This window comes from Haematobia irritans, chromosome 1 (assembly GCF_050003625.1).
Source record: "Haematobia irritans isolate KBUSLIRL chromosome 1, ASM5000362v1, whole genome shotgun sequence".
Classification (NCBI taxonomy): domain Eukaryota; kingdom Metazoa; phylum Arthropoda; class Insecta; order Diptera; family Muscidae; genus Haematobia; species Haematobia irritans.
Window position 1 is genome coordinate 236,628,902 of NC_134397.1, and position 18,114 is coordinate 236,647,015.

Genomic DNA, 18,114 nt, shown 5'->3' on the forward strand with positions numbered 1-18,114 from the left:
ACTATGGCAAAAATCTGGAAAAAAATAACGACAATGACTTGTAGTGATTACAGAAACGACGACGATAATTATGACGTCGATAGTGTTGGCGTTGACCAAATCCCTCCATTCAAATTTTCCTCGTATCGCTTCTAATTCATAACAACGAAGTACCAGTGATAGATATGAAAATGGGTTCTTTAGACCAAATCAATAACGATAGGTAAGCCAGTAGACTCGCGACCGCCAAAGTTGAATATAGTAAAAAATTAAAAAACATATACAAAAATTAAGAAAAATAATTAATAAATGCAAATAAAAAGAAAAAAATATATTAATATTATAAATATTAAAAAAAAAAACAGATAACCAATTATAGATGATACAAAACAAAAAACAGTGTCCTAACCGTTAAAACAAAAGTGGTTATTAAAAAAAATTCAGCAATAACAAAAAACGAATACCAAAACAATTGATAAAACAAGACAGTCAAATCGCTCATCAATTTTAATTGTTTAAAAAAAATCGGACGAAATAAAATCATTACGAAAAAGGTCTCGTTTAAAACAGTGCATATAAATCGTTTTTCTAGAGTGGCAGAAGAGTATGATGAAAGGTGTTTTTTATTTGAAAATTTTATTGTCATTCCTGGTATTAGTCGCTGATGTTTGGATTAATATTGGACCAAATCTAGTTACGGGTGGAACTATATCTAGATATGCCGATGAAGTAAGGAAAAAAATATTAATGGCTCGATCATTGCCATTTCAAGATTGTGGTGAGTATTGATAATAAAAAATATACATTTCTAAAGCCAATCTGAAGGGGTATGGTCACACATATTTGACCGAAATTAGTGCCAACCTTTTCCCACGAATATTTTCGAAATAAATTCGAATAACATTAAAAAAAAAAGTGAACCTATATGGCATTAAAGCCAATTTAATTCTATTTTAGTTCATGGAATTATTATGTGTTTGAGAAAGTTTTCCTGACTTTAATATTATTTTTGCGTACTTTAGTTAAAATGAATTAAAATGAAAAAAAAAAAAAACAAATGAAGCATAACGATTTACTTAATTCGTACTTCCCACAAAATAGTTCAGATTTTTTTTTAATTTGTTCAGAATTTTCTTACAATTTTACCAATAATGCGCCCGTCTTGAACTTCGTATGGCACTAAAGACATCTTTCCAAATTTGAACTCAATTTTTTTATTTCACACAACGAAATTTTCTTTTACGAGTGAAAAAAAAAATAATTATGTCTAATAATAATAAATCTGTCGAACGGGTGGAACTATATCTAGATATGCCGATGAAGTAAGGAAAAAAATATTAATGGCTCGATCATTGCCATTTCAAGATTGTGGTGAGTATTGATAATAAAAAATATACATTTCTAAAGCCAATCTGAAGGGGTATGGTCACACATATGTGACCGAAATTAGTGCCAACCTTTTCCCACGAATATTTTCGAAATAAATTCGAATAACATTCAAAAAAAAGTGAACCTATATGGCATTAAAGCCAATTTAATTCTATTTTAGTTCATGGAATTATTATGTTTTTGAGAAAGTTTTCCTGACTTTAATATTATTTTTGCGTACTTTAGTTAAAATGAATTAAAATGAAAAAAAAAAAACAAATGAAGCATAACGATTTACTTAATTCGTACTTCCCACAAAATAGTTCAGATTTTTTTTTTAAATTTGTTCAGAATTTTCTTACAATTTTACCAATAATGCGCCCGTCTTGAACTTCGTATGGCACTAAAGACATCTTTCCAAATTTGAACTCAATTTTTTTACTTCACACAACGAAATCTTTCCAAATTTGAACTCAATTTTTTTACTTCACACAACGAAATTTTCTTTTACGAGTGAAAAAAAAAAATAATTATGTCTAATAATAATAAATCTGTCGAAAAATAATTAATTAACCTAATTTTTCTAAAATTAACCAAAATTTTCCTTCCTGTTGGGTGGGGTCACTGTTGTTTGAGGTTAGTTTTCGAAATATACTCCTACACGTAAGGTTGTACATCCAATATGAGCTACAAATTTTGTTGGTTAGAGTATGGCGTCGAATTTTTGTACGTACAAAAAATTGCCCAGTTTGTCTGTATCATAACCGAAATATCGTACAAAAAAGTTTTTCAAGTCAATATGAGTCCTAATAATTTATAATTGAAATTTCTTCAATCACAGACAGTCATTACCGTAGCTAAACAATTTTCCAAGGGGGGGGGGTGGTCTATAGCCCCCCTAACAAAAAACATTGACTGAAGTTATAGGTTCAATTAATGTTTTTTATAAAAATGAATAAAAAATCAGACTTCAACATAACTAGACATTTAATTTATAAAAAAGCAACTATAAGTAGTTCCACAATTTTTCCCAGCAAAAAATTTGGGTGTTGGTCTAAAGGCACAACTTTAAAAGCATTTGAAAAATTTCCTCACAAAGAATTATTTTAACTACGCAGGAAATTGTTTTAATTCAATTTTTTATAACTCGTTTTTTTGTTATTTTTAATGGGTATTTTTTTTTTTGATAGGTTAAAAAAGAGTAAGAGTTTATAAAATGATACAAGTGTTTAACATTTTAATATTTAAAAAAAAATTTCTGAGGCCTTCCTACGCTTATGCACACAGTGTTTCCAGTACAGGGAATTTTCCCCAAATTGGGGACATTTTTTCATGGATGGGAATGAGATTTTTGAGTTGGGGACTTGGTGGGAAATTTCCATAAATTTTGGAACTTTTGTGGGGATTTTTTCCTAAATCGGTTCCGTGTAATCTGGTTTACATGGAATTATTTTTATTTCTCCATTATTAAACAAGAACGGAAAGCCTAACTAGGCCGGGTCCGACTTTATTATATCCTGCTCCTCTTTGTAGATCTACATTTTCGACACCATCTCCAATCCTTCAGATTTGTTGGGTGCAGTGTTGCCAGGAGATTTTGGAATCTTCCCCCCAAATCTCAGGTAAAAAACCCCAAATTGTACCAAATTTTTTTCAAAAGCGCCCAAAATTTTTTTTGTAATGCACATGGGAGCCACCGTGGTGCAATGGTAAGCATGTCCGCCTTGCATACACAAGGTCGTGGGTTCGATTCCTGCTTCGACCGAACACCAAAAAGTTTTTCAGCGGTGGATTATCCCACCTCAGTAATGCTGGTGACATTTCTGAGGGTTTCAAAGCTTCCTAACCTAACCTAACCTAACCTACACAGAAAAAAAATTCACGAAAATTTTTCCAATTAAAATTTTAATTGAGTTTTAAAAAATATTCAATTAAAAATTTAATTGATTCAACAAATTTTTTAATTGAAACAAAAGTCAATCACAAAAATTAATAGTATCAATTAATTTTTTAATTGGATCAATTAAATTTTAATTGATACTATCATTTCTGTGATTGAAAACATTTCAATTAAAAAATTAATTGGATCAATTAATTACGTGATTGAATCAGAAAAACATTTTTTGTGTGTAGTAATGAACATCAAAAATTCAATTTTACAAAAAAAAAAAAAAAAATATATATATATATATATATATATATATATATATATATATATATATATATATATATATATATATATATATATATATATATATATATATATATATATATATATATATATATATATATATATATATATATATATATATATATATATATATATATATATATATATATATATATATATATATATATAATAATATAATAATATAATATGTATATCAATTAAAAAAGCAGATAGTAGAAAATAATTCAATGAATAAAGGTTTTAATTCACACCCAGCAAAAAAATTTGGAAGTTCTTCTAAAGGCATAACTTTAAAAGCACTTCCAAAAATGTTTTCCAAAGATGTTCTTTATTTTAACTACATTGGAAGTTCTTTTAATTAAATTTTTTATAACTCGTTTTTTTTTATATTTTTAATGGGTAATTTTAACTTGTTTTGTTTCAAATATATTAAAAACAGGGTAAAAATTTATAAAATGGAACAAATTATTCAAATTTTGTCGGTAAAAATGCTAAATACATTCTAGAAAAATTGCGAATTTTTGAAAATATTTGAGGTCATACGTTTCAGACAAGCTTTAGAGTGTATTAAAAATCATAAAAAATTATAAAAATTATTTATTTGGTAAAATACCCGAATTTTTTTTATTTTGAGAAAATTTTTTATAAAAACAAATGTTCTATAAAAATAAAATTAAAAAAATCTAAAAATAAAATTAAAAAAATCATTAATTCAAAATATGTTATAAAGACAAATTTTCTATAAAAATTTAAATTTCACAAATTTTTCTATAAAAATACAATTTAAAAAATTCTAAAAACAAAATTAAAAAGAAATTTCATAGAAATACAATTTCTACGAAATTCTCTATATCAAATATACAAATTTGAACTTCAGAATCCTGTAAGGTTTACTGGCACTGACATTTTGACAGTTGATCTCACAGCTCCAAAACTGGTATGACAAAATTTTATATTTTTCTTCAATTTAAAACATTTTTTAAACAGAGCCTATTTCTTTATTTTTTTTTCATAAAAACTTGTCAAAAAAAATTTTTAAGTTGACAAAGTTTTCTATAAAAATAATATTAAAAAAAGAAATCTAAAACAAAACTACATAAAAACTTTTGTTGGGGATTTGTGTGAGGAACTTTAATTTAAATTGGGGATTTTTGGGGACAATAGCGTCCTAATTTGGGGACATGATGCAGAAAAAATATTGGCAACACTAACACAGAAATAGTATCAAATACCAAGGCACTATGGCTGAAATCGCGTTTTTAGCCAAAAAAAGAAAAAATTACAACTTTAAACTTTTTCTAGATGGGGTTTACTAACGAACACATTGATAGTAAAAAATCGAAATAAATTGTTACTGTTGGCAACCCTGTTTATGCACAAACAGCCGTTAATGTTGACACAACTTGTAATAGGCCATAACAAGAGTAAAGCAACGCAATTTTCGTAAAATTAAAAACTGTTGTTTTAGATAAATATTTTTATAAAAAAAAATTATGTAAGTATGAGTTCTAATACTCAAGGAGAGTACACACAAAAATTTTTTTCTCTGATTCAATCACCAAATTAATTGATCCAATTAATTTTTTAATTGAAATGTCTTCAATCACGAAAATGATAGTATCAATCACAGTTTTAATTGGGCATAGAAAATATTCTTGATTAAAAAATTAATTGATTTTTTCAGCAAAATTCAATTAATTTTTTAATTGATTCAATTAAAAATTTAATTGAAGTTGATTGCAAAACGCAATTAATTTATTAATTTAAAAAGGTAACTATTTTTAATTACTTAGTTAGATTGGCTTAGAGTTTTTATTTGGATTAACAAATGATTGTTTGAAATACATTTTTAATTAAAAAAGTAAAAAAAATCAGCACTTTTTTTAACTGAATTAGTCTTCCGAATTTGGTTAAAAAGTTAATTGTATCAATTAATTTTTTAATTAAACATTTTAAAAATTTCAATCATTGACTTAATTAACTTAATGTTTCTATCATGACTAAAAAGTTAATTGTATCAATTAATTTATTAATTGAAAAAATTTTCAACTTCAATTAACTTTTTAATTGGAAATATTTTGGTGATATTTTTTTCTGTGTAGTTTAACTACACACAAAAATTTTTTTTCTGATTCAATCACGAAATTAATTGATCCAATTAATTTTTAATTGAAATGTCTTCAATCATAGAAATGATAGTATCAATTAAAAAATTAATTGAAGATCAATTAAAAAGTTAATTGATCCAATTAAAAAATTAATTGATACTATTATTTTTGTGATTGATTTTTGTTTCAATTAAAAATTTGTTGAATCAATTAAATTTTTAATTGAATATTTTTTAAAACTCAAATAAAATTATAATTGGAAAAATTTTCGTGAAATTTTGTGTGTGTATATACAAATAGAATTTGCTAAATGTTTGTATTTCGTAGTAATTTTGATGGATTTTTGTGTGTACTTTTTTTGTAAAGTTTTGAAGAGTTTTATCGTTTTTCGTGGAGTAAAACTAAAAATGTTGTGAAGTGTCATGGGAAAGTTTTACATGTGATTGTTTGTAGAAATGTTCAGTTTTATGCCATGACAAACTGTCTGCATTTGACTGCTAATGAATGAATGAATGATATTTTTCAGAAACACTCAGGTTTAAAAATTTTGAAATCTTTGAGTTTTTGTTGACAAATAAGAGAAATGATTCGAATTATAGAAATTACATATTGAAGTCTGACGGTTTGAGTCGTTTGCAGGCGTAGTCTTGGCAGCAAAAAAAAACACAAAATTAAAACAAAAAGTTTTGGATTTTCATGTCGAAAAGCCGAAATCAAATGGCAGTGGAAACGGTGATGAAAACCATTTTTTCGCACGAAAGAGAGAAGAGCATTTTCTCGCAAGAACCTTTTAGGATCTTTTACTGGTATTAGTATTGGTTTTTAAAACATTTACAGCCAATCTTAATTGCTTTCTCCTCGGAAAATGGCACTCAAAAGTCTCGTCGTCATTGCATTAAAAATAGTGAAATATTTTTCACAAAATATGAAAGGTCCCCGATGTCTGCCACATTATACAAAATATTAGTATATTTATCTAAAAGAAACAAGATTTTTGTAGTAACTGTAGATTTCCTTGCAAAAAATTAATCTGAGGCCCGAAGCAAGTGTTGAAAAAAAGATCGAGAAGGTACCTCTCGTCAGGATTCAAGGGTGCACAATATACTTCATCTTTGAACTATGGACAGATCTAGCTCATATATTTCTTGTTTACAAGAACCTACACATACCATAATTAAAAAAAAAAACAACATCAAAGTGACTAAACGTTTTAAAAAGTTTGGATTACCAAAAAGACAAATAAAATTGCAAACATTTTTGTTAAGGAGTAGTCGTATGAACTTTCAGTGTACTAGAAAGTTGTTCATAATTATATAGGCTTACCTTGTTTGTTTGGTAAAATTTTCAATAGTTCATGAGCTGAAGTCAGAAAACCGAATTTTTTTCGTCATTTTTGGGGTTTTGAGAAGAAATTTTCCGACTTAATATAACAGGTTGGCTGATAAGTCCCCGGTCTGACACATAAATGGCGTCGCTAGTATTAAATGCATATTATTTTTATATAGTACCAACCTTCAAATGATTCGTGTCAAAATTTGACGTCTGTAAGTCAATTAGTTTGTGAGATAGAGCGTCTTTTGTGAAGCAACTTTTGTTATTGTGAAAAAAAATGGAAAAAAATAATTTCGTGTTTTGATAAAATACTGTTTTCTGAAGGGAAAAAATACGGTGGAAGCAAAAACTTGGCTTTATAATGAGTTTCCGGACTCTGCCCCAGGGAAATCAACAATAATTGATTGGTATGCAAAATTCAAGCGTGGTGAAATGAGCACGGAGGACGGTGAACGCCCGAAAGAAACATCAAACATCAAAAAAAACCACAAAATTATTTTGAATGACCGTAAAATGAAGTTGATCGATATAGCAGAGGCCTTAAAGATATCAAAGGAACGTGTTGGTCATATCATTCCTCAATATTTGGATATGCGGAAGCTCCGTGCAAAATGGATGCCGCGCGAGCTCACATTTGACCAAAAACAACAACGTGTTGATGATTCTGAGCGGTGTTTGCAGCTGTTAACTCGTAATACACCCGAGTTTTTCCGTCGATATGTGACAATGGATGAAACATGGCTCCATCACTACACTCCTGAGTCCAATCGACAGTCGGCTGAGTGGACAGCGACCGGTGAACCGTCTCCGAAGAGTGGAAAGACTCAAAAGTCCGCTGGCAAAGTAATGGCCTCTGTTTCTGGGATGCGCATGGAATAATTTTTATCGATTATCTTGAGAAGGGAAAAACCATCAACAGTGACTATTATATGGCGTTATTGGAGCGTTTGAAGGTCGAAATTGCGTCAAAACGGCCCCATATGAAGAAGAAAAACATGTTGTTTCACCAAGACAACGCACCGTGCCACAAGTCATTGAGAACGATGGCAAAAATTCATGAATTGCTTGCCCACCCACCGTATTCTCCAGATCTGGCCCCCAGCGACTTTTTCTTGTTCTCAGGTCTTAAAAGGATGCTCGCAGGGAAAAAATTTGCCTGCAATGAAGAGGTGATCGCCGAAACTGAGGCCTATTTTGAGGCAAAACCGAAGGAGTGATACCAAAATGGTATCAACAAACTGGAAGGTCGTTATAATCGTTGTATCGCTCTTTAAGGGAACTATGTTGAATAATAAAAACGAATTTTGAGAAAAAATGTGTTTTTCTTTGTTTGACCGGGGACTTATCAGCCAACCTGTTATTCAGCATTTTTGTTTGCCTAGTCAAGAGCTACAACTGAAGGATACAAAAAATAACACCGTTTTTGAGGTATTTATGGCAATTACTTTAAAAAGGGGGCGTGGCCCGCCCATCTTTTCTAAAATCGATTTTTTATAACTACAAATCTTCTAACCAAATTTTGTGAAGCTAACTTGGTGGGAAGTATTTTGTGCCGCTAAAATCATGATGTAGCCCCATAGTGCAACGTAAATAAAAACGAATCAATCAAATTAATTAATTGCAAAAGCGCAACACAAAAATGGATGAGAACATAACACACTGTTACAACAACAAAAATTAATTAGTCGAATTAAACAATTAATTTGATTTTTGTTTTAATTCAAAAGTTGGTTGAATGAATTAAATTTTTATTGGAATATTTTTTATAATTCAACCAAAATTTTTGTTGTAATCATTTTGGTGATATTTTTTCTGTGTACTTTCTTCCATTACACCCAAAATAAAAAGTATTGACGTGAGGCCAAAGATTCCATGTCCTTAAAATGCGAATTCTTTTTTTGCTTAATTGCCGCACACAGAGAAGAAATATGATCACTAATTGTGCGTTTCTATTATTGTTAGCTTCATTGCATTTCACACCATTCCATTCTAACTCACTTCATTCCATTCCATTTGTTCCAATTAAATACACCCGATTTTATTTATGAGGCTCTTAATACAAAACCCTTATTTTACCCATTGCACCAAGGTCTCTCCCATTTGCTGTATAGCAAAAACTCTATCTGTGCCGGCTTTAAATGCCGATAGAGAGCAAATTATTTTCAAAACTATTTTTAATTTTCAATTGGAGATAGGACAATTATTATGGCACTATTTTATATGACCAACAATCCAATTTGTCATTGTAGTAATCGTCTAAACCGTGTGACTTCTTATTTATTGTGGGAAAATTTCCCCTTATCAGCGTTTGGTGACTGATTACCATTGTAGTTTCTTTTCGTTTATGGTTATATGATCATCATCCATAATAAATCAAAGTTTCGTGAAAAACTTTAATCGACAAAAACAAAAATCACTAACAATTTTACTACCAGCACACAATATTAAAATTAAATTGATCCAATTGTAGTTACAGAGAGCATTGGAATAGAATTACTAAGACAGACAGGCCCATTTTCATGTCATAGTGATATTAAAAAAAATATATAAATATACTGTCGTCTTTAAATGACCATATTTAGTTCAATAGATATTCGAGTAGTGAAGGTAAAAAAATATGCTTATCAATCGTTTTATTGGTCATAAACTTGCATGGATTTTTTGGGTAAACAAAAACGCTATTTTTATACCACCCATATGGAATACCATGGGAAATATGTGACATTGACTATTTGCAAATGTCTTAATGGGGGGAATGAAAGCTTCAATAGGGAAGAACTTTGGTAATCGAAATCAAATGTTTGTTTTTCATTATTATTATTTGAGAATTTTTTTGAATATTAAAATTATATAGTCCATATTCTTAAAAAAATGTGAAATGGCTAAAGTTGTATGTTGTACACAGAAAAAAAATTTCCGTAGTTAAACTAACGCTAAATGTAATTTATTTTTATTGGAAAAAAATTATTTGCTTGTAGTTAAATTTTAATATTTTTATCGAAATTTTCCACAACTTAATGAAATCTTAAATTTTTTAAGTATGTCTCAAAAATTTTATGAACTAAACGTGAGTATAAAGTTCAATGACCGTACACATAAGTTCAATATGAACTAAAACAAATGAAAATTCTCGTACGATTCCCAAAAATAGTAAGAATGATCACGATTTGGCGCCAATGATTTTCTTCTTTACTTTTAGTTAATTTTTTCTTCTATAAGATGATGTAATTTCGTGAACTGCAGTTAAAAAGTACAACTAATCATTAATTCTTTTGTTTGTTTTTATGCGTACTTAAAAAATTGATCATTAGTGTCGTCTTACTGGTTCAACACTAAATGTCTCTCTCCCGCTCTCGTTTAATAACTCACTGCCAGGACTGCCAATAACATTTCAAGAAAAATCGTCACTTTTTTCCGAAAAAAATCGTCATAATTGGCATATTAATCGTAAAATCGTCAAAAAATCGAGAATGCATTTTTGCGTGGTCGAATGACATTTTTGTGTGGGTGATTTATATGATTTGACATCGGATTTGTTCACTCAATTGCTTATAACTTTGTCATTTGTCTATTTGGTCTTATTACTTACGTTAGAGTATCATCTATACGACCATGAAGTGAAACAAAATGTTTCTTTCAATGGTTTGTACTTTGCGGGGAAAAGGTTCACTGTAAAACATATTTTTTGAACATTTGCCCTTTTTGCATCGATATTTTTTGAACCACTTAACCAATTATACAGATCCAATTATACACGATTATTTGTCATCTCAATACCTTTCATTTAAGTTCCAAAGATATAATCGGACATTTCTAACTCGAGATATAATTTGTTTAGTGAAAAAAGAGCGAAAAACTAAAAATAACGGGATATTACAAAAACTGTTCCATAATTTTTTTTTAACCTTTTTTTCGAATTCAGCAGATCAAAATACATAACAAAAGTCAACTCTCATCAAATGAGCATTCTACGCATTCTACGCAGTAAAGGTGGAATTACATACCATGCGGTCATGCGTGCGTACGTTGTATTCGAATGCGTTGACGAATACGATTCTTCAATTGAGTTATACAGCATGCGTCGGGGCACCAATGAATTTGCTGATTACATTCCTTGCCTCTGCGCTTTTTGTTATGTTTTCGTATTCCACGCACTTTTTACAGTAAAGGACTTTATGTATTTTAACTTCAATCAATAATTTCTCGTCCATATTTTAGATTGTTCTTCGTTTCTTGATTTGTTTACATGTTGTCAACGCACCCGACGCATTGAAAAGTTAAAAGTTCGTCAACTTTATGCGTCATATGCATACGTTACTTTTGTCGTGTAACTCAAATAATTGTAGTTCCAACATTTTAACTTTTTTTGACAATAGCATATGACGTACGTACGCATGACCGCATGGTATGTAATTCCACCTTAAGTCATAGCCGAAAGCACTCGAGCGCCATACAGTAACTATTTGCATATTCAAAATGTCCGCTTCTAAAACATTAAAGTTAGGGTACAATTACTTTGATCTGAAAAAAATTGCCTACCACTAATATTGATTTTAGACCCCATAAAATATATACTAATCGACTCAGAATCACCTCCTGAGTCGATCTATCCCTTCGCCCTGTCTGTCCACGTATTTGGAAATTTCTAACTCGAGATATAATTTGTTTAGTGAAAAAAGAGGGAAAAACTAAAAATAACGGGATATTACAAAAACTGTTCCATAAATTTTTTAACCTCTTTTTCGAATTCAGCAGATCAAAATACATAACAAAAGTCAACTCTCATCAAATGTATATTTTCAGTGTGAACTAGTGTAATTAGTACATTAACAATAACTTTGATCTGAAAAAAAAAATTGCCTACTACAAATATAGATTTTAGACCCCATAAAATATATACTGATCGACTCAGAATCACCTCCTGAGTCGATCTATCCCTTCGTACCCCACGTATTTGGTAATCGCAGGATTCCAGTCGCAATTATTAATGAACTTTGGTTCATTGCGTTTTTTTGACGCAAGGACGAACGCTATTGAAAATAGGAACACATTTAGATATAGCCCCCATATATTGTATCGTCCGATTTCAACAAATAGGTTCATATTGCGCTTATTTACTAATTGATCGTCTTCAAATTTAATACAATGTAATTAAGCGCCATTAAAGTACGCAAAATTTCATCGAATTATTTATTTACCAGTCAAAATCAGTAAAGATTTAGATATAGCTCCCATATATGTATCGCCCGCTTTGCCGAAATAAGGCCATAATATCCTTATTTAATAACTTGCAATTTGTATATCTGCACTGAAAAAACAGTGAACCCACCAGAAAGAAAACTTTCGGTTTAATTTAGAAAATTTTGAACATTTTTAGAAAATTTTAACTAAACAGTATTACAAACGCTGGCATCACGCCAATGTAATTAAAATAAGTAAATATTTTTCGACAAATTCAAGAAAATTTATTAGATATAATTAAGTTTTTTCACTTGCTAATGAAAAATGTGTAGTTTAAAAGAAAAAATTGGAGAATGTCTTTAGTGACATACGAAGTTCATGGTGAACGCATTTGTAGTAAAATTTGCAAATTTAAAGAAATACTCAACTAACTATACTCAACTAACTATAACATATTTTGTGGAAGACACGAATTTAGTTTATCTTTATGCTTCATTTGTGTATATTTTTTTCTTCAGTTTTGGTTAATTTAACTAACGCAAAAAATTATTAGAGTAAATGAAACTTTCCCCAAACATAATAATTCCATGAACTAAAATAAAGTTAAATTGGCTTTAGTGAAATAGAGAGTTCACTTTTTTTTGAGTGTGAAAACTGACAAATGTATGTGTCTCTTTTGTTGGATTTTCCGGGTAAACAAATGAATTCCATTAAAAATTTGTAACGGAGCTAATATCGCCATTTTCGAGCCAAAATCGAAAAATCGGCATTTGCTATTTTTTGAGTCAAAAATCGTCAAAATGCCGATAAATCGGCCAAAATTGGCAGCCCTGCTCAGTGCATTGTAATATCACTCAATTATTCGAAATACTCAATTTTGGAAGATCTTATTTATTTTATAACAACAACATTAATCTCATTTGTATCACTGTCGTTAGGTTATTGCACAGCGTTGACAATTTGGCTTTTTTCGTCAGATCTGTTTTTTAAGTCGTTTAGCGATATTTAGATATATTGCACATATGATTTGACTTAATTTGAGAATTTGCATCTTTGTTTGTTTTGTACAATAAGCTAAATTTTCAATTATATTTTTTATTTTAATTAAAATTTTCACAAAGCTTCGTTAGAACCCGTTTAGCTAACAAACTTTTAATCTGTTTTGTGTATATATCTGTAAAAACTATATTGGTGATATTTTTTCTGTGTAGATGAAATCTCATGTAACATATATGTGACGCATTGAATTATTTTTTCAATCAAAATAAAATGTAAAACATTTCGTATCGTATTGTTAAATCCAAATTAATGGCATTATTATTTTTTTTTATACAATACACCAAACATTAGCTTGATTATAAATCTTCGACTTTATAATTTCTTTAATTCAAATGTTTATTTTTTCTGTAAATTAATGATATATATTATTTATCTTTTGTATAAAATTCACAACAAGCTCAATTTGTTTGTTTTTTTTTTTTTTTGTAGAAAATTTACTATTACAATTTAATATTAATCAGGGATAATATATCGGTGAATTTCTAATTTTAGAATTTCTTTAAAATATTTTGCGTTTTATTTTTAAATTCGAAAAAATCGCCTACATTTGTCATACCGATTAGAAATTTTTATTGTGGGTTTTTCTACCTTGCTACGATGATGATAATAAGGCAGCAAGTCTACTAAGTGATCGAAATGATTAATACAAAATTTATAAGGGAGCGTATACTTGTTGAAGAGACATAAATAATACGTCTCGAAAGCGTCATTGATGTGAGTGCGTCATTGATATGAATGGCATTTCTTGTGACTTCTGATGACATATCTGGTGAAGTTTGTTCAACAACAGTACTTGGCATTCGGCAAATAATTAAAGCCATTAAAATCATCGATTTGCATATATAAGATGTTAGTTGATTTTTTTCTAAACCATGGCAACCCTTTAGTCAATTGGATGAAAGAGCCTTTTTTTTAAGAGGCAGCTTTGTCATAGTAAGACCGCTAGATGTCTCTGCTAATACAATGTCATGATTTTGCGTCGATATGCCTCCCAAAAGTCTAGTTTAATAGCTCCACAAACGAAGAAAATTGGAGGAATTCTAAATTCTCTAGTTCTATTTATATTTCCTCTCGATTTTAAGTGAGCGCTTCCTATTGATAATTAAGTGTAAATCGATAGCGCCATCAAAGAGACATAAATAATTAAATTTCCTAATAAACAAAACTGTATTGTATTGACATATACTGATATACAATTAAGTACTCGTATTTAAGAGACTCAAGTGCAATTCAAAATATTTTATGTTACAAACCCAGTTGTTGTAGTTTTTCAGGAAAAAAAGCAAAACAACAACAGAGCTATTGGTATATTTATTTGCTGTTATTGACCGGTTCTTAAATTGTCACCGGTTTTTAATTTTTTGATTTATTATTTGTTGAAGAATCTAAAATATTTATAAATATTGTTTATCAATATTGGTTTGTAATGGACGTTTTTGTTGTTTGTCTTGTATTTTTTTTATTAACAACTTAATACCATTATTAATTATAAATTATTGTCTTATTTTGTTGTTATTTTTGCGACTTAAATGTCTTTATGGTCACAGACATTATTTCATTGTGGAATTTTCTTTTTCCATCCATGCAATCCAATGCTTATGGAAGTCATTGCTTTGGTGTGATACTCTAGGATTTGTGATTGATTACATATCAATGAAATATTTATGCAAAAGGTAGACGATACTTTGTTTTGTGTGCAAATTACAAACGAATTTAGTAAATCTTTAGGCTTCATTTGTGTATAATTCCGTTTTTCAGATCATTTAACTAACGTACACAAAAAATTATTAAATACCAGGAAACTTTCTCCAAACATAATAATTCCATGAAATAAATAAAATTAAATTTAAATTAAAGACTTCATTGAAAAGTTAATCGACTTTTGGACAAGGAAAAAACTTTATATCAAAGATATACGTCTTTGATTCTAAGCTTAATTCACAGTTTTTATACCCACCACCATAGAATGGTGACGGGGGTATAATAAGTTTGTCATTCCGTTTGTAACACACCGAAATATCGATTTCCGACTATATACTACTATAAAGTATATATATTCTTGATCAGGGAGAAATTCTAAGACGATATAACGATGTCTGTCTGTCTGTCTGGCTGTCTGTTGTAATCATGCTACAGTCTTCAATTTCAGCAATCGTGCTGAAATTTTGCACAAACTCGTCTTTTGTCTGCAGGCAGGTCAAGTTCGAAGATGGGCTATATCGGTCCAGGTTTTGATATAGTCCCCACATAAACCGACCTCCCGATTTGGGGTCTTGGGCTTATAGAAATCGTAGTTTTTTTCCAATTTGCCTGAAATTTTAAATCTAGAGGTATTTTATGACCATAAAGAGGTGTGCCAAAAATGGTGATTATCGGTCCATGTTTTGGTATAGCCCCCATATAGACCGATCTCCCGATTTTACTTCTTGGGCTTATAGAAACCGCAGTTTTTATTCAATTTACCTGAAATTGGAAATCTAGAGGTATTGTAGGACCACAAATACGTGTGCCAAAAATTGTGAGTATCGGTCCATATTTTGGTATAGACCCCATATAGACCGATCTCCCGATTATACTACTTGGGCTTATAGAAACCGAAGTTTTTATCCAATTTACCTGAAATTGGAAATCGAGAGGTACCTTAAAACCGTAAAGAGGTGTGCCAAAAATGGGGAGCATCGCTCCATGTTTTGGTATGGTCCCCATATAGACCGACCTCCCGATTTGGGGTCTTGGGTTTATAGTAACCGTAGTTTTTATCCAATTTACCTGAAATTGAAAATCTAGAGGTACTTGAGGACCATCAAAAGGTGTGCCGAAAATGGTCCGTATCGTTCAATGTTTTGGTATAGCCCCTATATAGACCGATATCCCGATTTTACATCTTGGGCTTCTAGAATCCGAAGTTTTTATCCATTTTGCCTGAAATTGGAAATCTGGAGGTATTTTCGGGCCATAAAGAGGTGTGCCGAAAACGGTGAGTATCGGTCCATATCTTAGTATAGCCCCCAGAAACCATAGTTTTTATCCGATTTGCCTGAAATTTTAAATATTCTGGTATTTTAGGCCAACAAAAACGTGTATCAGATTAAGTTTTTATCGGTCCATTTGGTAATGCCTCCATATAGACTTGACTTCTTGAGGGTATAGAAGGCGCACTGATCATGAAAATTGCTTCTCAATGTAAAATTTCCAGATTTTACTTCTCGGGTGAAAATCTACAGATTTAAGATTTCAAATCAAGACGTTATTTTAAATTTTCTTACACACTTACAAGAGATGTTAATGATTCCTTTAAAACTCAAACAAAAATGGTTCTTATAAATCCAGAATCTGATATAGTCCTCATAGGTCCTCATGCCCTCCTGAAATTTCAAAGGAAACCCTAATATTTGGTTCATGGTGGTGGGTATTTAAGATTCGGCCCGGCCGAACTTACTGCTGTATATACTTGTTTTTTTTTATAAATACTATAATTTATGTTCCCATTTGCAACATTTAAAAAAGTTTTTTTTATATCCGGATTTGGCTTTGTCCAAAGTATCAGCAGTTTTCGAAATAATAGTACTTTATAATGAGAATCAATAATAAATTATTTTTTTCTCGTTCCAGGGTCTCGTTATTTAATTCTATACCTGAAAATATCGAGCTGTTCGGAAATTCCTTGTACCATGTACCGTGGTACAACAGTTACTGTTGATGTCATGTTCGATGATGAAGGTACTTATTTTTACTTAAGCCAGTTTTAATGCTTTTATTTTTATTTATTTTTTTTTTTTTTAATTTGAAAATTTTGATTTTGCAATTAAATTTTTTCTTCAATTTTCAGATAATAATACGACATTTTTGAAACATGAAGTAATGTGGATATTGAATGCCGTCAAAACAGATGCCCACATTAGCCCAGATCCTTGTGAGGGTGATGAGGCATGCATTTCCAATGATAGTGATGGTAAATCATATTGGGCTTCTCTTCATGTAAATCGAACACTACCAACGGTATGTAAACTAATTAAATTATTAAATTATTAATTATTTGCTTTGTTGTTCCACAGGTACCAGGCACTATGATGTGGGAGGCGGTTAATCAATATTATCAAAAGATACTTTGTTTCTTAGTACCAGTTACGATAAAAGAAATGTAACAGCATCTTTAATAATTATGTCAAATGATGAATAAATATTTAAGGGCAAATCAATATTATTTGGGATATTCATTATTTATGGAGAAACCTCGATTGAGAGGCATCGTTGTGTAAAGATTAGCATTTTACATTTTGGGAAGAACATAAAAAAGTCATATCGGTGTTGTTTCAAGTAAGAGGTTTAACACGGCTTTAAAAATCAGATTCGTTATCATTGTGCTAAGCATAGAATGAGATAGTATTAATTGCACGCAGAGAAGAAACGTGATTGTCACAATCATATTCGAAGAGCAAAATAATATTATAGGAGCTATTTTTGCGATGAACATGGTTCTAAGAAAAATAAAATTGTCCTCATCTAAAATGTTATTATATTGATAAAAAGAATTTTGTTTGAATCAAAAGACAATGGCAGCGTTGCCAATTTAGCTTTTTTCCCGCTAGATTTGGCTTTTTTTGGAGTCGTTTAGCGGGAAAAAAATGCATTTAGCTTTTAGCTTTTTTTCTGGCTTTTTTCATGACCCTTTTAGCTATTTTTGGCTTTTTTTATTTTCGACATGTTTCTATTGAAATATGGATAAATCGGCGTTTTTATCTAAGCCTTGCTGCAAGTATAAGGGTTTCCACATATTTCAAAGCTCAGTTGAAACATTAATAATGAGTCCAGCCATTATGCGGGCATTTTTGTAGCAAATACACCTTGTTGTAAAGTTTTTTTCATTATATACATAAAAGTTATCGTAAACTTTAA

General features: G+C 30.1%; 1 protein-coding gene across 2 annotated transcripts; it reads left to right on the forward strand.

Moving 5' to 3' along the window:
* Positions 1-217: 217 nt before the first annotated feature.
* Npc2f (Niemann-Pick type C-2f) lies at positions 218-17,417 on the forward strand. 2 transcript variants are annotated; one of them, XM_075302175.1, is made up of 4 exons: positions 218-757; positions 16,831-16,938; positions 17,048-17,217; positions 17,274-17,417. In XM_075302175.1, exons 1-4 carry the CDS (start codon positions 586-588, stop codon positions 17,361-17,363), a joined length of 540 nt encoding a protein of 179 aa, XP_075158290.1. In that variant the 5' UTR covers positions 218-585; the 3' UTR covers positions 17,364-17,417. The 2 variants fall into 2 exon arrangements, with proteins under 2 accessions (XP_075158290.1, XP_075158347.1); XM_075302232.1 differs by lacking the exon at positions 218-757 and adding an exon at positions 1,251-1,350.
* The last annotated feature ends 697 nt before the right edge of the window (positions 17,418-18,114 follow it).

Excerpts from the sequence above, each read along its gene's own strand:
- Npc2f (XM_075302175.1), top strand. The coding sequence starts at position 586 with ATGATGAAAGGTGTTTTTTATTTGAAAATTTTATTGTCATTCCTGGTA. Across the intron at positions 758-16,830 it reads ATTGCCATTTCAAGATTGTG|GGTCTCGTTATTTAATTCTA; the intron begins GTGAGTATTGAT and ends TTCTCGTTCCAG. Across the intron at positions 17,218-17,273 it reads TAAATCGAACACTACCAACG|GTACCAGGCACTATGATGTG; the intron begins GTATGTAAACTA and ends GTTGTTCCACAG.